At 41.1% G+C, this 24,720-nt stretch overlaps 1 protein-coding gene across 1 annotated transcript in view; it reads left to right on the forward strand.

The window, feature by feature from the left end:
- Nucleotides 1–595: 595 nt before the first annotated feature.
- Nucleotides 596–24,720, forward strand: part of zfpm2a (zinc finger protein, FOG family member 2a) — a 114,437-nt gene continuing 90,312 nt past the window's right edge. Inside the window, exon 1 of the mRNA XM_086114344.1 lies at nt 596–927. Coding sequence (XP_085970470.1) covers nt 888–927 — 40 coding nt within the window. The 5' untranslated portion in view covers nt 596–887. The remainder of the gene's footprint in view (nt 928–24,720) is intronic.

The following is a 24,720-nucleotide window of genomic DNA, read 5'->3' on the forward strand; positions in this document are numbered from 1 at the left end:
AATTTCATTGAAATATGTAAGGACGGTATTCCCAATTTGCAATGAAATCGAAACATTGGATCAAACTTAAGAGTGCATTGTGTATGGGAACAAATGGCCAAAATATGACAAAAATATGAATGTAATTTTGTGGTTACCACGAGACAGCATTTGTTGTTTATTTTATTTTATTTTTATTGGGGGTGGGTGTCTCCAAAATTCCCTTTGTGTGCATTAACAAATACAGCAAATAAAACGTGGGGTTGCAATGTCAATTTAACTGGTTCATAGAAACATTGCATATTTGCTGACATGTTCGGATTTTGAGTCTGATATCATTATTATTATTATTATTAATGCATCCCAGTGTAATGTGACAGACTGTTTATTGAATATCTACGGTTATTTGCCAAGAGTATCTCCTACCAAACTTCAGTTAGAAACAAGGAAAGTTCACCGAGCCACGGCTACGGTCGCCGATGAGGAACAAACGTAATCTTCAAACAAAAGCGCCAAACGCCTTCACTTCCACAGTCAGAGCACGCGGACCGCGGCGAAGCTCAGCTGCCTCATTATAGAAAGGAAAGCGAGAGGGAGAGAGAGAGGGGTAGAGATAGAGTGAGGGAGAGAGAGAGAGAGCCTGCGAGCATTTGAGAGTCAGAGAGAGAGTGAAAATAGAGAGGGGCAAAGCCAAAGCCAGAGCCAGGGAGAACAGAAAGATAAAGCGAACACAGACGAAACGATAGACGTAAAAAAAGAACATAAAAGAAGTATATAGCCGCTTTTTTTTCTTTTCCCCTTCTCAGATACCTCTAGAAAAAAACGGGGGGAAAAACTGTTTGGATGACCCAAAACCTATCGCTCTGTCAACACTACACCTGGATTCACTGACCGGCCACGCAGCAGGCATGTCCCGAAGGAAGCAGAGCAATCCCAGGCAGATCAAACGTAAGTTAATTTGTTTTCTTGGCTTTGTAGCGTTTGCTCGATATTGTAGACGCTATGAATCGGCTCAAATGTAACCATTCACGTAACAGTGAACGCGCTTTCCTTGCACTTAATTGTGTCTGTTCGAAAGAGGTGAGTTCCGGTCCAAATCTCATGGTGCCGCCCCGTGGCTCTAAAGTTCTACTCAAGGTGTAAATTGCCTGAGTACAGCTAGTTTGCTCTGGGCGGTGTGTTCCTACTTTAATTTAGTTTCCATCCACAAGTATGCATCCTGTGTCAGTGCATCAATTCAGTGTGTGCATCCTCATTTGGGTCGCCAACATGAAATTGGATATACATGTGCTCCAAAAATGTTACAGAATGGTTTCAAATATGCGAGACAGTTGCTGTTCAATTTTACTATTATATGCTTTAATTGCCACATACAAACACACACACACACACACACAGGCACGCACACACATACAAGCATACACGCAGACATACACACACACACAGACACACACACACTGACCCTCACGTGCAAGTGTGTGTACCTGACTTAATAGACAGATTTTACTGGAGAGCTTTTTTAATGAATGCTGTTTGACGACAATGGTATCAGATACATACATCCAGTCATGTATGTAGATTATTTTTTCATTCACGAAAACAGGATTTAATTAAAGAAATGTTGACACTTGTATCCTCTGCGTCGTTGACACATATTTTAATTGCAAGTCACTAAGTGTATTGGAGAGATACTTTACTGCAATTTTATTTAATTCAGTTTTTTTGTGTGGTGTGTGTAAAGGCACACATCTCAGGCCTACTATTTGAAATTACAATAACAGCCCAATCTCGAGATTGTTTTTTTTCCTTCTTTTTATTACCTTATTCCTTTTATAAATCCGATGTATTGTTGACCCAGTGAAATTGGAGTATTTCAACTGTCACACTCACATACTGGCGCATCAGCATTCTTCAATCTTAAATAGAGTTGATGTGTGTGTTCAATAAGGATGTTGAGTGTGTTGGTGTTTCTTTCACACTGCTGCAGGAGGTTAACACACTGTAATTGCAGGTCACAATATCAAAATTCCAGTGCAAATAATTTGTCTTGAACATGCAATACATTTGATTCTTCACCATCACAACAATTTCGAACAGGGGACTAAAGACACAGACGGGGACGTAAAGGAAAACCACTTGTTTAAATAGCGCATGCGTGTTAGCATTTATTTGCAAACATGCTGCATGCACAAGTTGGACACATAAAGATATTAAATAGCTTTTCATTACTTTTGTACCACAAAATTGAGCCTCAGAGAACTGTGTGCCATTTTGCCTCTTATTATGTTTGATTTCTTTTAATTAGGCCTTGATTTAGATTTTGCATTTCAACATAAATGATAATTTGTAAGCACTTTCAACACATATTCCGTATTAAAAACATTTGTGGGATTTTATATTATATTGGATTATATTTCCCATTCCAATTTTTTTTACTCACTGTAACTTTTTCCCTTATACTGAGAAATAATTCACTGTATGTACAGGGCCTTACAACAATATGGAATTTCACTCTCGATTCCATCAGATCAAAAGAGAAAAAAAGTTTTGGGGAAATGGGTTAAGTAAAAGTAAGATCAATTTATATTTATTGATATATTGGGTTGTTTTTTTTATGGTCAACTGAATATAGCAAAGCCGTATAACACATCAAGTTAACTGTAAAATGCAACCGTGTGTGACACAATGGACCTGCTCGTCTTTGAGCCAATCCGATTGCAGCACCCAAATGTTGTTGTCAAGCGAAGGAAGCCGAACATTTGTGTTGCAGCATTGTGACCCGGCCGTGTGTGAATTAATATGTCATGTGTAAGATCATGTTCATGTGCAGCGGGTGTGCGGCTGTATAATCAAGCTCTAGTTGCCACCAGAAAGGTCGCGAGGAGCCTAGATCCTCTCTCCTACCCCGGGAACTCTGGGGAAAAGCCACTGCATAGAAAGTCAGCGGAGACAGTCATTCTAAAGGACAAAAAGGTTGTTGGGCGCAGTGCCCCCACCTCCTCCTGCATACATTGGACTGTTATCTAAAATTGTGATTTATGCAGTATTTTAATATTTTGCTTATTCTTTCCCCTTGGGTGCTCTCTGAGCGGTGATAAAAAGGCAATGCTGAAAGAGCACCATTAATTTGCTCCGATGACTGGGGAGATAAGGGCAGATAATGGGAAAGATAAGCAGGGAAGATATACCATCAGAAACCCGATTATTACCATTAAAATTCCAGCCTAGTAATCTGCAGCTGCCTGATAATTCCTTCTCCGTTTCCACCACTTTGGATGATAAGGCAAAAAATAGTCACTCAGTACTCTTGATTAGGCTGCCTGGATATCCCGATAATACAGTGATAAATTATGTATTTCCCCCCTTGTTTTTTTTCTGTGTAATGTTACACACCCGCGCGCGCGCGCACACACACACACACAGATGTGCGTGCGTGCGTGTGTGTGTGTGTGTGTATATATTTATATATGTATGTGTCTTTTTTTTTAACCGATTTAACCCACCCCTTTTCCAAGAAAGTGAAAACCCACACACTTTTATTGTAATAGGAGTTTGATAGAAGGAGGAGATAGTGGTGGAGGTGTTTTGTGTGGGAGCACATATCAATGTTATCAGCTCATCTCCCTGGCCCAGCTGCTTGCTGCTGTTGTTTTTAGCCTTATCACCCCGTGCCAATATGCCAATAAATTGCCCAGATTGTTAGGCAGGTCGGTAGGATTGGACAGTAGTGATGAAAATATCGCCGATGCTCTGCGGATTGCGATTAGCTGCTGTAATATGATGTGCGACTGCCACCAAGTTCTCTGTATGCTCTCTTCTCACCCCCCCCCCCCCCCCCACCCTTTGCTCTTTTCCCCCCTCCCTTCTTCCAGCGGCTGCTGGTGTCCATACCTCTATTGGAACTGAGAGGAGAACATTTTGATGCTTAATAGGAAGGAAAGATATGAACAGGCTGAATTGAAACCAGGCCCCTTGGAGTAATTTTTCTGCTAAATTGCCCCCCAAAGTTTCACGGCATAAAGCGGAATCTGGATGATGTAGGGGGTATGCCTCCACTAGTGTTTATGGGAACATATTGAAGCAGCCCTCTGAGGCCATGCTCAGACATCTAATGTCAAATGTGCTTATTAAACTGACTTAGTGCTTGAGCCTTAACTGCTGTCATCTTTATATGGACCACCTGAGAATTTCTGCAGATTCTTTTCTGTCCATTTACGTCACATTATCCAATCAGAATGAAGTAGCAAGCTGTACTGTTGTAATTATTGCTCTCCAATTGTACGGTAGGACTGTACCCACATTTACCAGACCTTAACACGATGTCATACTTTCATCTCCTTGTGATACTGCAGTGTACAATCATGTTTCTGCTAATTTATTTAGTAATTCCTTTTTTACTTAAAGTACCCTATGGAAACATTGGAAAAGGTGAAGCGAAAATTGAATTTAGATTTTTGCTATTTGTAAATTATGAATGAATTTGTAAATTTTTTAGTCTTTTGGTTTTCCTTAAATTCTACAAACACAATGCAGTCCCTGCAGTTTGAATCAAAAAACAAATGCAAATATTCATTTTTAGTTTTTATTCTTGAAACAATATTCTTTGCTCCACGGTTAATCTGCACAGCCTTTGTATATGGCCACTTACGGAACGCCAGAAAACCGTTATCATATGAGGTGACATATCTATCTTTGAGGGGCATTTATCAGAGGCAGATTACAGTAGTAAAGGATAAGAGAAGTGTTGACCGAATTGTCTGCCAACATCCTGTGTGTGTGTGTGTGTGTGTGTGTGTACATTAGCACATGTACTATACATCACAACAAGAATGTGCGGGTGTGTTCTAGCAATACTGGAGCTGTGAGCGGTGTCGAAGTATTTATTTGGTGTAACTTGAAGGATGTCAATGTTTTTCCACAACTTAGCGCAGTGTACTTGTAGATATTGCTGTACACTGCATGAGTTGTATCTTGCTGCCTCTCACCCTTGCCCACAAACACTGGCAACTGCGGCTGTCACATGTTTCGGGGGTGGGAAGTCAAAAAAATATCCGTGTGTCTGTCTCACTGTATGTGTAAGGGTCTGTCTTTCATTAAGTGACAGTACTTTATGCCTCCTTGATTTGTTTCTGAAACAGAATGGTTGCTGAATGCAAAGTTTCACGCTAACATCTGTTCCCTGACAATAACAGCTTGTGTTGTTTCCTTGTCTCATACTGCATATATATATATATGATGCATATTTTTGCACTTGAAGCACTGATCTTAACTGTTGTTATACGAAGCTATAGGTTAAAGATGGGCAGTAGCGCAGCTGTTGTTTCCTTTGTTAAGAAGAGCTGCGTGTCAGTGTAGATGGGCTTGTGCTTGGGAGCTGATGGAATGCCAGTGCCTAAAGTTGTCCTCGATGGCCCTGCAGCCTGCAAATTCTAGACAGTGATATGATATGTGGGCAGGGTTGCAACCAAGGTGTAGGTCACTTCCTCACACAGTTTCCTCTTTATCATCCTCTTTCCTGGATTCTTATGTTATTATAATAACTGCCTGCCCAGGCTGTCACTGTGTGGGTTTTATTTTGGTACTCTTGTTTTCGTAATTTTGAAGAAAAAATATTTTACATTTCATAAATTTTAAAGTTTAATTAATATATAGGCTAGATGTAGTATTATGTATGAAATAGGATGTCATTTTTATTTTTATTTTTTTTCTGGCCTGACTGTATAGCTCTCTGTTTATTCATTGATATCAAGAAGGCATACTGAGCCCCTAGGTAAGAATGACTTTCAGCCTGCTTTAAGTTAATAGCCTTGGTTGGCTCTTGCTTGTAGGGATCAATATTGGTAATAATTAATCAGCATTATCAAGCACAGGATCTAGTTCCATTTGTTGTTACATCAGGAAAATATCAATAAAGAAGTGGACTCCCTGATTGTCATGGCAACTTCATCTCTAAGGTCAAAGAGAGTTTATCTTATCTTGCTGCAGAGAGTGGCAAACTGCTTCGGAATCTAGTTTAGCCTCAAAGATCATTGATTTAGGCTTTATTTTACCCCCACAGTGTTGTTGCAGGACAGGGGGTGTGGTTGGGGAGGGGGTTGGGGGAGGCAACATTCTAATCACAACAGAGATGTAAGATTTAAATATTGATGTCTAAAGGCCATTACAAGCAAAGAGGGCCTCTGGTCTTGCTGTTGTTCAAGTACGTCCTTTTAAGACCCAGACAAAGCTTTGATTATCAGGGGTGTCACTGTGGAGTGTGTCTGTATAGCTGACAGTGTGGGACTGCAGGGGAGATCACTTTCCTACAAACACAGGCACAGAATATTAAAAGCCCCTACTCAGCATCCCACTCTGTCTAACTGATTTTTGTTGTGGTATATACGATCCATTTTTGGTACGCTTAGAAACAAAAAAATCATTGTAGCAATGTTTTGTTGCATCATGTGATAAATAGAAAATGTATAAATAGAAAACCTTAAAAAAAACCCACAGCAGCCAAAGTTTAGTTTTCAAAACATTCAAATACATGTGAATATGGACTGGCAGGATATTTAAACGTATATCATTAAGGAAATATCTAAATATATGTGTCCCTGTATAGGTCAGCTCCAAATGTGTGTTGACATTCCTGTACTCACATTAAATGTGTGTGCAATGCATAGTGTGGATTATTTAGTTTTTAATGAAGTGATTCTAAATTTGTCCAAATTCAGGTGGCATACTCTGATTATATTTTGCTTATACTAATAATTCCCATATTCAGAAACATAATTAAACAAGCGATTATTTACACTTTAAAAGAATCGATGCTGTCTGCAGCAATAACTAAAAATGTTGTATGTTAGCTATGACGCAGGTCTCGGCGTCATTATTATAGGGCTCCATGTGTTTCACATGTAAATGCAAAGCAAAGCGGTCTGTTTCCATCTGAGCTGCTTCATTCTGAGCTATTTAGGTAAAATGGCAGGCCAGGGTGTTTGGATGTAGCTCATCATGCTGCAGAATGTTCCTTAGGGTTGGAGCAGGGGCAATGCCTGCTTTTTTTTCATCTTCTTGCCTCCGGGACACAATTGCCTCATTTAACATTCTCTAGCCCAGCCAAGAGAGGAAATAGTGAGGCTGAGAAGAGAGGCTGCCACACATCATGAATTCTTCTTTCATTTAACTAGCACTGTTCCTTTCACCTTGGTGATGCACATAGATTAGGAATGAAGCCATTGCACAATTAAGGGGTTGAGGGGTATTGCAGTTGTTTTAATGCCCCCAAATGGTTTTGAGGTTCTCTATTGTAAATACTGTATGCAGAGTGGTTTCATCACGCTTCTCTGTAGGCCACCATCATTTTAGATTTGCATATACCGAGAGCTTGTTTCTGACATTGTCAGGAAATAAAGTATTCAGCTTTATCTCTGTCTATCTTCCACCATGTACTGTATTTAAAAATAATTTGACTCAGTGTATCTAATAGGCCAATTTCGATTCTGTTTCGATTCGTTCTGTTTGATTGATTTCAATTAATCAACGCACTAATGTCGATATTATGTTTTGGTTTTGACTGAATTTTGATAGTTGAGAAGGAAAATAACTCCTAAAAAAAGATAACTCTGTTATTAAGCATTGTCACAACGTACTTTAATCAGCAGAAAATGCATTCATGTCCAAACTGTCATGGAGGGGATAATTTGGTGAACATCATTTCCAAAGAATGGTCGTAGCTTGCACATCACAGAGTGACACCCTAATAGCTGTTGGGGCCAAATCTGTAGCGTGGCAGGAATTACTGGAGATGTTTTTTTTTTCTTGTGGGGGGGTTAGAAGCGCATTGCAGAACTTTACATTTGGATGAAATGCGCCAGGCTCTGAGGATAGTTAAGGCATACGTGGCAACAGAGGATTAAGGCAACAAGCCTTTCAGTTCAATTTGTACATCAGCATTTTCTGCCAGACGAATGGCATGAAAGGCATCTTAAGGGTTCACTGGAAAATAGCTAATGACAAGGCTTTGTAAATAGATAAACAATTTATGTCAAATATGGTTAAAATATGAAACAAACTTCAAAACGTGTTAATACTTTGAAAAAGCTGTGTTTTGATTTCCGCCATTTCAAAGCTACTAAAGCCGTTGACTGCACGGCTTACACCTCATGAGATCGGGGCTGCATCGTTCTGCATGTGATTAGCAGTGCTGCAACAAAATTGTCAGACCGCACTTCTAATTGAAACTGGTTGATAACTATTGATGATATTTTCTATGACTTATGAAGATCAACTAAGACGGTGTTTGTGACAAAAGAAGTGACAAGACGCAACGTGCACATCTGCTACTTATTATCTCAAAGCAGGCCTTGCTAAGTGACCAAGAGAGTAAACATCCAGGGAGAAAAGCAGTCGCTATTATTTCAGAATTAGCCTATTTTATTTGCGCATTTCAGAGAATACTTATCTAGTAATTACTGAAAACTGTTGACACCGAGCAAGTGTAAGCCAGCTAAAATGGCGTTTTTGTTTCATGGTATCAGATTGGATTTTTATCTGCGCTTCACGCATTCCTGAAAACCAAGGATAATAGGCTCAAGTTCGCGATTTCCAGAATGACAGCAGAATTAAGTGGCAGATACTGAAAAGCTACAATCATCACTATGGCGCTCCGTCCAAGAAGTGGCTGTGAATCTCCGAGACATACGTTTGGCCATAATCATGTTTTTTTTTTTTTTTTTTTTTTTAAGCTTCAGAAACAGGGTCAGATGATAAGCTTGAGAAAAACAGGAGGAAAAAAAGCCTTCTCTGATAGACGAGGAGAAAATCTGATTGATTGATGTCCGCCGGCTTTGCCACCATCACAAGCCAGTTGACAGTTAGTTTGGGATCAGATGATTTCACTCCCAAGATTGGGGTTGAGGGGAAGCTAGGCAAATATGAAGGACACAAAGGTCAATGGCTTCTCTCCTCTCTGTATCTATCTCTTGCTGGCAATAGCTGCCTTTGACAAACTGTAATATGTTGCCAAGCTTTGTGGCAACAGGACACATGGTCATAGTTTGTACAGTAATATCCTATTGCAGTAATCTCACAGGGAATGATTGAAAGCGCTGGAGGAATCTGGTACCGACAGAGACCCGTTGACATCATCAGCTGCAGTCGACTGGCAGATGTCTCTTGACTTGTTTGAACTGAATTCTCCCAGGGGACGGAGTAAGTTAAACAACAGCTTTGACTTGAAGCGATCTGTTATTGTAAACTGAATCTGATAAGACGGCACCCCCATATTATGTGTTTGTGGAGCAAAGGGGCCAGAGAGTGTGTGCGTGTGTGTGCTCTGGGGTTGGTATCATCATGGAGTGTTGTTCCGTGGTTCTGGAGAAAGAGCAGCATTGAATTAGGACATAAGATATTTGGCTGCATATTGTAAATAAACAAGTATTTCGTGGTTGCCTCCTACCCTCAGTGCCTCTGTTCCTTTCGACATTTGGTCTTTTGTCTGTTTTTTGTAACATATAAGTGGAGCCTTATGTGCCCGCTAGGTTGCCTGATATTTCATAGAACGGGCTGGCCCATGTGAGGGTCCATGGTCATAAGTGACACATCCATTAGCTTTGTACCGAGCTGCTTTCCACATCAGGGCCTCCCTTGGAATGAAGCGGCTGTGTCGATGGAAGTCAAATTCAAGAAACGTGAATCTTCTTTTAATCGAGTTTTCATTGTGCAAAAATGTAGCCTCCATTCAGAGGCAAACAATACAAATCCTAATCTTCCCATCCCAATGGAAGTGGACATCATTTATGTGAGGAGACAACAACTCTTTGTTTGTTTGAAGTGGTGGATATGACAGTCTTCTTGTCAAAGACTCAGGGTGGGTTTGTAATGAGCATAATTATCTCTTATATATTTTCAACTAATGATGTCCATTAAATGCTTGAGGCTTCATTGAGAGACTGTCTCGCTGTAGGTTGTCTTAGGCTCTTAATACAGCATGTTACATTACACTGTGCGCAACTAATGAACTTCTTTCATCAAAGATTCTTATCATACAGTGCCTCTTAGGGGAAAAGCCAATATACTTCAGCCTTTTGTTGCAGTTGGATTAGAACAATTCTCATAGTTCTCACTTATCTTTCAAATTTTCTCTGCATGTGATAGTGACCCAATTGGCTTCATGTCCAAACAGGATGGCGCCCTAATCTAGACCGCTGCTCGCTTCATGTAAAACATCTCATTTTGCGGCTCAGCCTGGTCGCTGCCTTATCGTTACACAATTCACTGAACTCTCTGTCATTTTCTTTGTGGCAATTTATTTAAATTCCCTCATGTTTATATATTTCATGTCTTCTTTCATTCATAATGACCGCCTTTCAGAAGTTCAATGACTCATCTTCTCAGACTTTTGGTAACTCTACAGATACGAAGTCACAGTGTCAATGGGGGTGAGAGAAAAGCTGCTTTGTGGGCGTGTTAGTATGCTTGATGCCCATCGCGGTACCCAGACGGGATCCTGCGCTAACCTTGATACGCAAGGCAGATTTAAGCGCTATCACTTTGCACCTCAGCAGGTACGGAGATCATGCTTGAATACGTGCGGGCTCATCTGTCCAGCGCTAAAGCTTTCAGTCGTGCATGCGGCTTGGCTCCTGTGGCTGCTTTGGTCTTTGTCCATCACCTATCAGCATATCAACAGTGTCTCTGAAGCCTGCTTGTATAATGCACCATTTATGGCTTTGTGGATGGAGATGGCGGTTGGGCGGTGGAATAGCTCCAGGCCTTTCCCTCAGTGAGTGGATTAACGGCGGCCTGCTTTAGTGCACTCTGCCACGGTGTGAAATCGGCCTCGCTTCGGCACCGGTGTTGCGGCTTCCTCTCTCCCTTTTTTCTTTCTGTCTCCTCTCGCTGTTTCCTCACCTCCATGCAAAGCCTCTCACTGCCATCTGTGAAATGTGGAAACTCTGTGTCTAAGTTGAGTTCAGATCCCATCCCCTCCACCAAGCTGAAGCCAGGAAGCAAATGGCTAGCCAGTCGGCAAAGGGGGGGGGGGGGCTGTAGAGGAGATGGTGGGAGGAAGAGCAAGAGATGAAGCAGGGGAGGGGAGGCCCATGAGCTCACTGATGTTGTGCCGCGTGTGCAGGAACCCTGCCTGTTCTCCCCGGGCGAGTTGGAGGCGGGTCCAGGCCTGGGTGCTGGCCGAGAGATCTCTGGTTCCTACGAGTGGGTCCAAAGCCCCCCCTCCCCAGCCCTGTGTGTGTCTATGTCGATGTGAGGCGGTGGCACAGCTCCCCTGAGCCCCTGCCCAGTCCTTTGAAGATAAGATGGTGATACAGGGTCCCTTTCGGTACGTTGCTAACTGATGGTCTTTGTGTGACATGCCTCTCTCCACTGGAGCTTGCAGCTAAAAGTCTTTACTGAAATGAATTGGCTGTATGGCCTCAGGTCAAAAGAGATAATGAAAGGGCATGTTCATTGATTGATGATAGTGCTCTGCATATTGTTTCTGCATGTACTGTAGCTCAACTAGACTTTTAAAATGTAGGCCTGAAGCAATAAATAAATAAATAAATTGCTGTCCCTCGTACACAGCAGAGGCAGTAGGTTTGGATCAATGCTCACATCTACTTTTGGCATTTTATACAAGATACATTTGCAAGATGTCACTCTTGCATTGTAGTTGAATTTTTGTCATTCCAATTATCATCTCTTTGTTACATTTTAACGTGACACCTGTCTCAATAAAATCTTTACATACTGTACATTCTGTGCCACCCCAGCTCGTAACATGGCAGGTCCAGTCATGTCCAACCACATAATACCTAGCCTCACCGACCTTGCTTGAAACAAATAAACAATTTCTCTCTTTTGCATCCATATTATTATTATTATTATTATTATTATTATTTATTATATATTTTTTTGGTTTCACCCACAGGCCAATTCTCAAATTTCTACTTCTTTGCAGTAGCCCTTTTCAGAAGAGCAATCGTCAAAATCATCGGACTGCTTTGGAAATGATGAACTCAACATTTCCTCTGCTTTTTTTTGCTATTCTTTGTGGCTTTGGGGTTAAGATGAAGGCATAATATCTTTTGATTGCACTGCGTTATGATGGCTCGCAAAGCTGAGAAGGGGTCCAGCGACACATCATCTTTCCATCGACAATGTGAATCTCTGTGGCTCATAAGGGATGGGGCGTTGATTGCTTTTTGATACCCCTCCAACATGGATGAGGTCCTGCGTACATCAGTTAATTAGTATGTACTTACAGTGTGTGTGGCAGACCCGACAGACCCCACACTTCTCAGCAGACACTCAGTCCAAATGCTCCAACCACACTCACTGAAGGCTTTATCAAATGTTTGACAAGAAAAGCTCTACAATACTGTGCACAGCAGGGTTAATGGTGTGTGTGTGTGTGTGTGTGTGTGTGTGTGTGTGTGGAGGAGCGACTGCAAATCACGAGTACACAAAGGCAAGCAGTATTGTCCCGTTTGTATTGTTTTGGTGCATGGAAAAACGACACTCCTGATTTCCACCAAACTTTGTGGCTAGCGCTCTGACTGTACTCAGCGTGCTACTCTTCTACCCAACTACTTCAGTTACACATGTATAGGGTCCGCTGTAGGTGACTGTACCGTACATTTAAATTATATTTCATGATTCCGGCACACTTTGTTTCCAGAACAATTCAGTTAAACATGCTGGTCGTCTTTCCGATAGCTTCATCATGCAGTTAATGTTGGCCGTTTTGCAAGGAGCTCTAAATGGATGGAGCAGCAGTAGGCAAGTTGCAGCAGCTAATTAGGCCACGCAAATGACTGAGTAGTATCATTCTGTGCACCTCAGTGATAATGTGAGTGTAAAGCATCACATTAGGACCAGTACCAGTAATGCTTTACTGGCAGCTTGGATTGTGGTGTTTTCAAATAAGTCATGTTAGTTACTTTTATTCTGCAAACATGCAGGCCAAGCAAATACATGCACTGAACTGTGGAAGCTACTGAAGAATCTCGATGTATTTCATAAACGTATCCTGTTCCACTCCCACGGCGTGTGAGAAACAAGACGTGATCTGCTCCTTAGAATAAATCGGACAATGTTGCAGTAGAGCAGACATCTAACTGCTTTTTCTCCAGGTAATCTTGACTTGGATCTTAACGCCAATAAAGTGTTTCTTTTTTTTTTTTTCCTCCGCACAAGGCAGATCTGAGCAGGAACACTCCACTCCATATTTCTGTGGTCATACTTTATTGAATATCATTTCAGATAAGCACTATAATCCTTTGGTGGAGAAGTGATGTATATTGACCTGCTCAATGGTGGCAACACAGTGCATGTCTCAGATGTGGAAATGGTAAATACTGACTTGTGTCACTGCTCCAATCTGGTAGCAAAAAATATTGATAGCAGCCCTTTTTGTTGTCAGTCAACATTGACCCTAAGTATTTAAAATATCACTCTCGTAGATGATACTTTTATTACTTTCTGAAATCAATTGAATACTGCAAATGAAAATATACCAAGATTAAACACTCATCCATCATTGACATTAAGTGGTGAAATATTTGGTGATTTTCTTTTTCTCTAACAGCTGAACAATGGAACCTTTACCTGAAATTTTGGTCTCTCAGGTCAATACCACACTGTAACAATCTCACTCTCCTTGGTTTCTTCCATCATTTGAGAGCAAAACTCTCTGCTTCCTCGTGGTTCATTTCATCAGGATTTCCTTTATCTTGACCAACCAGGCCTATGACCCTCACTGTACTGATAGTTATTTTAGAGCTTGAAACAGAACTGGGGTAAGTTCTTCCACTTAAGTCTGGGTCGTTAACCTGTACGTACAATATGTCATGTGAAATCTTTGAGTTTAACTTTAAATGTTAAAAACGTTCTATGCCTGAACGCAGCATAGGAAAATATGCATACCAGTGTATGTCTGTAGGTCAATAAACAGTAAAGACAAACCCCACTAAATTCCATTTCCATTTTAAGAAATAATTATTTTAATGAAGAATGGCAGTTTTTATCATTCAAATTCAATCATTTTCCAAGAAAAAAAAATACAGATGTAAAGTCATGTTTTCCCAGACTTTTAGTTTCATTATTTTCAACATGTTTTTTGAAGATGCTAATTTAACTTTTGGATATCTAGAATGTTCCTCTCCTATTGTTTACTATGTCTGAAGAGTTCAATTTTTGGGTTATTTTCCAAATAGAGAGTTTTTTATTGTTGTATGTTGCTGTGGAAGAATTGTGGGAATGAGAGAAAGAGACAGAGAGAGAGACAAAAGTGCAGTATTCACCCCAAAAACTCGATGGGCTGAAATTTCCACGTTTGGGCAGACACAGACAATCAATGCAGGGTAAAGCTCTCCCTTCTCATAGTCTGAAATGTAAACATGAGTCGCGCACCCCTCAGTCCTCCCTTTACGAGGCACTTTGACAGGCCTGTGAAAACGTGTGCGGTCATGTGGCTGCCCGATGCCATTTGATTGGTGAAATGGAGTCAACCATCATGAGTGGTTCACACTCAATGAGGAAGTCTCTCTGATTAACCAAACCTAATAGATCGTATCAAGCAAATATTGACTGATAAATAAAAGTAGCGAGCGGAATCTAACTCACTGTAGCAGCGTGAAAGTACCATTACTTCTTAACACAATGTAAATACTCTCGTAAAAGAAAAAAGTATGTTGCATTAAAACTGCTATGTAAGTCCAATTTAATCCAAAAAGTTATGGAACATGTAAGTTCCCAGGCCACCCACTGAGGAAATTCATTCGCATTTGGTGGGTTAGTGGATGTTTATGTCAAGTCCCGTGTTTAATACATTAAACATTACATATACAGTGATAATTTTACAGTTTACCCCCAGCGAGTCCCAGGAACTCGCTGATCAGAAAAGTAGGAGTCCCATTATGCATTTAGAGAGTCCCAAATTTCGAATTCTGAAATGGTCTACTTATTCAATTGCATATGATAATAACACAAACAACAACATATACATACAATTATAAACAAATGCTGCAAAAATTTAAATAATTCAGTAGCAGGCCTGAGGATTTCGGAAATTCACGGTAACCGTTTTTCGGTTCTGTCGGATTACCCAATGGGAAACCACGGTAACTCATTTTGGGTTCCGTAAACGTTCATCATGGGAACCCATTTTTCGATTTTGACTGATATTCATAATCAAGAATTCTGAAACTCAAAAGTATTATGTTTCAAGGGTAAATGTTTGAAAACTATGCATTAACAATGAACATTACATCAGCAGCTGTGTACTCCAGGTTTATTCAAAAAAATAAATGGATCAAAAACTGGTGTACTCATATGGCATCATGAATACAGCATACCACAAAATCTGAGTATTTTTTTCTAATCTCACACTGTAAAGATTAATTTACTGGTAATCATTAATACAGGTAAGTATTGATGTGGCTTGACATCCTCTTCCCAAGGCGATGCATGTGTAATCGACTATCAATTTGACGAAATAATCTAACACACGTCATCATTAGTATTACTACACCTTGTGACGCATGTTTTATTCCTAAAGTTACCATGCTGAAACCAGTAAATTATAGAATAACCAATACTGTTTCATAATATTTTTCATAGAGATTAGCCCATAGATCTAATGACCAACTTGCCTCGTAATCGTGCCTCCCGTCGTATCTCGCTCTCGTGTTCTGTGCATACATCCCAGGTGAGTTTAGTGATACGCCCTTTGGACGATTCATACGAAAAATCAGACTGGCATTCCCATTTCTTAAATGTCGTAATTTTTTTCGCCGCCATCTCAAACTTTCATCCACGCGATTCCTCAGTTTGCGGACTAAAACAGCAACCCGCATGTGCACATAACGTTATCTGTCCCCCCCCCCCCCCCCCCCCCCTCCCAACACTGAAAACAAAACAAAACGAAAGTAAATTAGAAGAAACACACTCACACACCCCACCACAAACACACATACCGGCACAGTGAAATTGCGTTGATCACACAGAGATTTGATCGCGTACAGTCAACTCGTGTGCGGTGACTTTTATGGTTAAAGATTTTTCGGTACCATCAAAATGACCCCACGGAAACGACATGCTATCCGGAACGATCGTTACCATGAAATCCTCAGGCCCGCCATAGTTTTGTTTTTTTTTTGGACTGAGAAATTTCCTTGCATCCCAAAAACGCACATTATTTGGAACTGTGCGTCCCGCGGGAAAATTATGCGTCTAGGATGCGGGACGCAGAGGTAACGAGATGGCTGCATATATTTTATTTTCATTTTCTTGGAACTGTAGTTTTGTTATTAGAGGAACTATGCCAAAGTTCTTTCTCTTTTTGTATAAAGCAACAGAGGTACAGCTGAGCAACCGTTCTGCCATCTGACTTTTGTTTGAAGTCAGCACAAGTTGACAATATTGGTTTTGCACCAATTTCCGCCCACTGCGTCTGACAGCTGCATTTGAAAGTGCAACCTGTGTGGAGCCTCTGCTCGTGCGCTGCCTTGAAGAAATGGTGAACATTTGTTGTTTGGTTTGTCAGTGCATTGACGATGCGGTTGTTGAAAGTGACGCTTTTTGTTGTCATGGTTGTGATAGACTAAATGTGATGGACAGGTGGAGGAGCGAGAGAGAGAGTGGCTAAGCGCGATGAAGGTTGCAGTGAGCCAGATTGGGCCATTACGAAATGGCAGATAGCCTCAATTCTAAACTGCTGGGGTGTGATCTCTTGAAAGCACCAAACTGAGCCAGTTTCAGTCTACATGGCAGTCTGAGAGGACAAGTAAGACAATGATGAAGGGAGACAGAAGAGTTAACAAATCACCAGCACCTCTTCACTTCAAATGAATTCCAATCTAAGAGTTATTTTGTGCCCTCCGGTTTCCTCCTATATTCCAAAAATATGCATGACAGGTTAATGGAACACATGAAATTGTCTTTCGGTGTGATCCTGAGCGCGAATGGTTGTTCGTCTATGTGTGGTCTGCGATTGGCTGGCAACCAGTTCAGGGGGACCCCCGCCTACTTAGGCTCCAGCATGCCCGCGCCCCTTGTGAGGATAACAGGATTAGAAAGTGGATTGGCGGAGTTATTTTGTTTAATTTATTAAAATAAGAAATATATTTCCAGGAACCATTTAAATTGCCATGAATTGTCAACTTGAGGAATGCATTTCAGATTGCAGATATAAGAACTGACATGATCAGTCTTATCATTTCATTAGTTGTGGATTCAACAGGGTATTCAATGAAAACAAATAAACTCCAGGTTATTGTCGTACATTCCAAGATGTTCTTGATTCATTTTTTCATTGATTCATCCACTGTTTGTCAATTCAGAGAATGGATGAATGGTTGAATTTTGCAGTATAGACAGCAGCATATACAATATAGCATATCTTCCTTTATTGATTGGGTAGGAGAAATTACAGTTTCCGCCACCCATTTTGTTGTTCTACTTCTTTCCCTTTCGTAACTTTGCTGCTGTGAATTGGGAATTTCTCCATTGCGAGACTAATAAAGGTTTTCTTATCTTATCTTATTTAAATGAAAACTGAAGAACATAAATTGATCACCCACTTTCATTTGAATTGAAACACGCGACGACAGATGCACCCCACGTCTGGACAATATACTTGTCCAGACAAGTATATTGTCCACCATTTTTCTTTCCTCATCTTTTTGCATTTGGCACATAAAGTGCTGTGTCAAATGGCATCATTGAGCAAATGTGTATGAAAGGTTCCTTTCATGAGGAGATGTGTGTTTTGAAGGAAGGCTGAGAGGGGGCAGCTGAGACCCCAGCGTTATCAGCACCAGATGCAGGTTGACTTCAGACTTCCAATGCAAGGTACAGAAAGAGAGAGAGGAAATTAATGAGACCTATAAAGCCAGCAGGATAAATAATTAGCCAACTGCTTGGATCCGTCTTCTCATTTGCAGCGGCAAATAAATCCACCTTGCAGTTTATTTGTCAAAAGAAAGCTTATATTATTTATGCCTGTGTAATTTGAGCATTCGTCTGATTGTATTTCTGTGTTGTTTCTTGATTTGTCATATAGCGTAGTGTTTGTCTGAATGACAGGTTTTAAAATCCCGCCACCTTATACCTGTGTGTGTGTGTGTGTGCGCGTGTGTGTGTGTGTGTGTGTGTGCATGCGTGCGCGAACACACACACACACACACACACACTCACACACACACACACACACACACACAGGTATTATTTGTTCAACATCGCTGATGCAATGTGTGAGCCTTTCCTAACACCGTGCGTGTTTAGTGTTTATTTTGTGGTTTTGGTTAGTTGAAGTCATTAGCAAAGCAAATTTCCCTTGTAAGTAAAAAAAAAAAAAAAATGGTTTGAGTTTTGAGTATTTGTATCCATAACTTTGACTCTTATAACCAGGATATAGTGTTTCTTGTAAATTCGTAGCTGATGGTCCCCAAGAGTGCTTCCAGAAGCAGTGAGAACAATAAAACACTTTGTACGAATACCTAACCATGGACATCTCTATTTTGGTCTTGCAATTTCTCTGAACTGCTGCTTTCCTGTCCCCTCATCAGAATCTAAGCTAATTTCTCTTGCATATGAGGACACCGCATTGAAGTGTGTGTTGAGCTGGAGTGTTTACATGGGAGCTCACCCCCTGAGGATTTTGTATTATTGTTGTCACACTATATGGAGTACATCCACTTGTATTGTTCTAATACTCCACCGTTACATTTGAAAGGAGCTGAGGAATCACCAAAAGACTTACATCATCCTTCAGTCTTTGAATGCTATTCATGTGTTTTGCGCCTAGTAATCTCCCCCTCTAATCTCATTCAAAGATATAAATAAACAAGTAACGATGTAAATGAGGAAAGCACACGAGTGAACAGCCAGAGGATTATGGTAATTAATGATTGTAGATGTGAAAAATGACCCCCCCTCGCCATTTTTCCGCTAATATTATGCGTCTGAGTAATAAGTATAGTTACAGTTTTGTCCAGATTCGCACATGCATTGAAATTTGTTGTCAGGTTCTGCTCTGCAAAGCCAATTCGCCGTATCTCAACACATCTAGACAGACATTTTATGTTTTGATTGACACTCCGCTGTTGATGTACCCAATCGTGTATGAGTACATTCAAATCAATAACATAGCATGAGTATTTTTTTTTAAAGAATGTTTTCCCCCTAACCTCTTTAATTTGAAATCAATAATGTCTTTAAAAAATAGTTCAATGCTAGCCTCCATCAGCTTTTTCAGACAGCACATTAGAAAGTAAAAGAAAAATCGGAACGTATACTTGATCCATTAAAAGAAAAAGCCTTTGAAATGGATTCCTGGGAGGGTTGGGGGGACTTGGGGGGGGCACTCTGGCACAAGTCATGGCATTGATGGCACAGCCCCTGGGCGCAGCGATACTTGGCATGGACAAGATGGTTGCAGGGCTTGTATCAGTGGGCACTGGCCCATCCTTTGGGAGCTCCTAAGCCATGCTGTCTGAAGAAGGACTGATGAGGTTGGCAGCACATATGGGCATTCTATGGGTTTTTATTTCAGTCAAAGCAGTCCCGATGTTATCATCTTCGCTTCCCAGGACGCCAGCGTCACTGAGGCTGACGATTGGTCTTCACGGGGCCGACCCGATTTGTCTACCACCATTTCGACTGCGTATGTTACACCGAGGTGACAATTTGTTCCAGCTAATTGGAAGTTTGTGTCGGTCTTCCCGGAACAAAACACCAGCCTATCACAAATTACAATGATATCACAAACATGGATTCAGCTCACCTCAGCTCTTTTTCCAGTCGAGACAGGAAGTAGACGGCTGCCTCACTTAGTTGATAAGCATCCACGGGGTAATGAAACTTCCACTTTGATGACAAGTTGAAAAGCGCGTATCCATGTTGCTTTGGCAGAACATTAGACATGGCTTCAGGCAGGTGGGGCAGGCAAGAGATGGTACCGCTTTAATAGGGCTCATCCAGAGGTGAAAGGAGCACTGCTCGCAACGAACTGAAGGTGGGAGCAATGGCTGCCAGTACATGTCTTTTGTTTTTCATTATCTTTATTTCCTTATTATTTTAAATGGCCATCCTCTGCACGTTTTTTTTTTCTTCTGCACTAGAAGCTTTTTTGATATCCATTTAGATTGGAGCTTCATTAAAAACCTCAGACAATGGGGTGACTTCTAATTAAGTAGCGCCGCATCTGGCCTCTGGCACCCTATCCCGTTGTTCCATCTATTTTGCTGGGGAGAATTCATTTGTTTCTTAATTAAGAAAAACACCAATAGCGTAAAAAATCTGCTTATGGTACCTGAATCGTAATTAGTTAAATAGTGAGGGGAAGGTGAAAAACACCTACTAGTAGCTCTAGAAATAAACACAGAGCTGATATAAATGAACAAACCAGCCCTGCAAAAATCGAAGCTAGGGAGAAAAGTGTGCCGTCATTATGGCTAAGACAATATGCCAAACTATCTTCAAAGAAATCAAATTGCTCGAATGTTTTCATTTGCATGTATTAACCATTAACATAATGAGGAGAAGTGACATTGGACCTGGATTGCGTGTCTGTTCGGATTGATAACTGCTGCATCTGCAAATTGTCTCCTTTGCCAAATTGCTAGCAGTCATACCGGTGAGTCTTGAACTGTGAACGGACGGTGAGCAAGAGATTGAGAGAAGATGAAGAATCAAGGATTTAGCGCTCTTTTTTTAGATCTCTGAGCAATTGTTGAATCTGAGACATCGGCCTCTGACAGATATCCCTTAACAAGAAGTCGTCTTGTGTCATTGCCTCGAAAGCTATGCGGAAAGCCTCTTTGCATTTGTGTTCATAGGTGTGTGTTAATGTTTGCGGCAGAGGATGTTTGCATGCGGTCGCTAGCACATTTGTTTCTCTTACCCTCCCTCCTTGTCCATACAAACAGGCACGCACAGAGACTAAAGCCAGCGTTCCTCTGGCAAAAATGTGCACATACATCTGAGTGCTAGTGGGCTACCAGTGGCTTATCAGCTCTGCAAAAACTCACCCTGTAGCCCACTTGGCGAGTTGGCGGGCAAGCAGCCAAATCCACTGCGTTACGCAAAACACTCAACTGTATTCAATATTCCAAATTCTGTAATTTTTAATATCAACACGCCATTACCCCACATCAGCCTCTTAGGTCAAATTATTCAATTAAGTGTCTGTTTATTACTGATACCAAAGCTGGATGGTGTTCCTACTTATCACCTTTTTTGCAGATTGGTGTTTTTACTGAATACCATCATAAAGATTGTCTTGGATGTAATTAAAATGGCACCGAGACAAATTTAGCACACGGCTAAGACACAGTGAAACGAAGGCGGTCAGGGGAATTGCAGAGGATATATTCTGTCATCCACTGAATGGGTTCAGGGTCTGTACAGCAGCAACATTTTTGTCAAAGTACTCCTGTGCCCATCTGAGGAAGAGGGATGAGAAAGGAAAAACACCCTGTGGTGGCGTGGTTGTGTTCCCGGTGCTTTTCAGCGCTAGACAAGGTCATCAAGCCGACTTTTCTTTGTGGTGCTGACTTAAACAAGTGAACGTTGGTTGACGATGAGATTTGTGGCAGCGCGGATGCCGTATCGGCATCCTGGGCGCCAAGTGGGCTTCCCTCCATCATCCACGGGCTGGTATGTTTGATGCGCTATTGGCAAGCTATGTTTTTAATGCCTCATGGCAAACATACCTTTTACCGCCTGTGTGACTTTTCAGTGAAAAATGAAAGAAATCAAAGCCCCAATAAGCTGAGGGTGTTAAGCCATAAGGAGGGGGGGGGGGGGCGGGGGCGACTTTGGATTTTGACAGAATCTTCCTGCGCTCTGTGACAAAAATTTGCATTGTTATCACCGATAACTGGTGATGTTTTACTTCGTTGTACATTTTTGTGAAATATGTAAAAAGTAAACCAAGCCTCCAACGATTCCCTTAATGACGCGGATCTTGCTTTTTCTTCCCCGAATCGTCTTAGCGAGCTTTTCAGTGCAGAACGTCTGATATCTGAATATTAAAAAGGAGTTTCAAGCTCATCTGCAAATGTGATTTTCACATATCACACTTCTGCAGTCTTCAAGCTGCTTCATCGCCAAGCTTCTGAGCAAAGATGGCTGAGGAAGGGGGGTCGGGGGGGAAGGAAAAAACAAGATGCACATATGGGTTGCGATTGATGTATTCCATTTCTGACCTAATTTAAATCTCTGCCAACAACCTCATATTCATACTGTGCATTTGCTTAATTACTGTGTATTAAAACCTTGCCGTCTTCCTGCAGACAGATGTAAACACCAACATTGTACCAACATTGTCATAACGCACCACCAGCAAATATGATTTTTGCAACCATACCGCAATACAACACCAAATAATTTGAGCATAATTTAAATGTCTGATAGGCCCAGGGGACTGGCCAGCAGAGGGACAGTGGCCCATTGACATGCTAGCCTCGCCAAGAAATAATTATGGCTGCCTTTCTTTGTTCCTCCCAAGCTTTCTCTTCTCAGAGCATGAGTAATTTGTTTGTGATATTTTGTTTTTTTTAAATGACTTATTCTCTGTGAACTTGAGTAGTACCTGGGTGTAAATGGAGGCGCATATCAGCTGCCCGGTTGCCACATTTTAAGGCTGGAAACAGCAGAAATGTCTTAACTCGGAAATCATACCGAGCGTCATAAGTTATTGTGTCATGTATAAATGTATTGAACTGCTGTATTTAGAAAATTCTGCTACAATCAAACCCCAACTGGTGACACCGTGTGGGACATTGGCGGTAGTCAGAATATCTTAAGGGGACGCAGTGTGTCAGGCAGCAGTTTGTTGTCATGATAATCCCCTCATTTATAATGTCAAGATCAGCAGGTTACTACTTTCCACTTGGATGCCATGTCAAGACTTGGGACAGGCGTAGTGGATTGTCATTTGTCAAGCAATACTTTGACAGTTCCTTCACTTTACTCATATGCTGCTGCTCAAAGGTCAGAGCCGCGCCACTTTCATTTAGTGTGAGCATTCAATCCCGGAGGAAAAGGTGCTCATGCCTCTCTCAGTCGCACACACACACACACACACACACACACACACACACACACACACACACACACACACACACACACACACACACACACACACACACACTCTGTTGGTTCCTGCATCTCACCACAGTAGGTTTATTTCTCTAGTTACAAGCCATATATTTGAGGACATATTTTTAGTAGAGGTTAGTTAGTTCCACGCAGAGCTTTATTGTTGTACCAAAATTGAAGGTCAAAGACAACGTATAAACAGTAAGAACAGACAAAATAGGAAAAACGGCTCTGAGCAGTTTTTCTTGTATTGATTCCTTATTTCCCCCTCTTACCATTACTCTAATAATTAGAGCATCACAAAGACAGCCCCCTTTCTCACTTAACTGCTTGTCATGCTCATTACCGAGTGGCTTTTCAAGTAAACTCAGGTATGATTGCCGCTGTCTCAATGGTGTAGCTGTCATCCACTTTCCAGTGTGCTTTGTGCTACTCCTCAGACATCGCGGCAGGTTGTGGCAACCCAAAAAGGTACTTGTCAGTTGTACAAAAAGTCATTGTTGCTGCCCCATTCTTACCGCCTTTTCCAGCTATTATATGGAAATTGATGGAGTGATGTTGTTTTAGAGAGTGGAGCAGTTCTGAGGACCCAGGGGGGTTATGGGTGTAAATCATTCCCATACAGTTCTGCTCCAGGCAACGGACAGCACCATCATTAGCCACAGCAGATGGAGCGGATCCAGCGAGGGGTTTCACACTCTTCTGATAGGCTGTTGCTGGAATTTTCTGTCATACAATGTAGTGGGATGGAAGCGAGAGTGATCAAATCCACTTGAAATCAGATAAAAGGTATAGCAACAGCCAAACAAAATGTTTCTAAACTCATTTGTAACCAGTGAAAATGTCAGCATCCATTACCTAATGGTGTGTAATATGGTGGAAGAATATTCTTACAAGAATAATATTTTGTCATGATCAATGTCCAAGCCCAAGTGTTTTGAGTGTGCAGTATTTATATTCATCCACATTGGTTGGGCAACGGTTTGTTACAACTGTCTGATTTCAATTTCATACAGAAAAAACACAAGACAATATTTGACCAAATTATGATGATTATTATTATTTTTTAAATTTTCCATCCACTACAATCTAGAATGAATTCACTTCAGAATGTATCTTCACAAAAGTTAAGGAAAAATCAAAGTATGCCCCAATGTTTTTCGTATTACAGTGAATGCGTGAATGCTGTGGGGATTCCGTTTTGATTTGAATATATTTGACATATATTAAAATCATACAATATACATATCATACATATATATATATATATATATATATATATATATATATATTTTTTTTATATCAGTACAGTTAAATCAGCCATCAATTAAAATCAGTGCGTCTTCTGTAAATGTGTAGATATACATTTACATTTATATTTTTATCTCCATTAAGCACTTCATTACAGTTCACTCTGAATTTTACGAGTTGCATGAGGGGAGGCCTGCTATCCAGGGAGTGTGTGTGTGTGTGTCTGTGTGTGTGTGTATCTGTGTGCGTGTGCGTGTGCATGCGTGTGTGAATCGCTGGCGCAGTCATAATCTTCCAGCAAGAAGTTTCACAAGGCCAGATCAAGAATTAGGAGAGGCTGCGGGTGGGAAAGGGGGGGGGGGGCGGGGGGCTTGGAGAGAGAAAAGCCCATCTCGCTCTCTG

Source organism: Hippocampus guttulatus, chromosome 6 (assembly GCF_054856545.1).
Source record: "Hippocampus guttulatus isolate MCC_2025c chromosome 6, RoL_Hgut_1.0, whole genome shotgun sequence".
NCBI lineage: Eukaryota > Metazoa > Chordata > Actinopteri > Syngnathiformes > Syngnathidae > Hippocampus > Hippocampus guttulatus.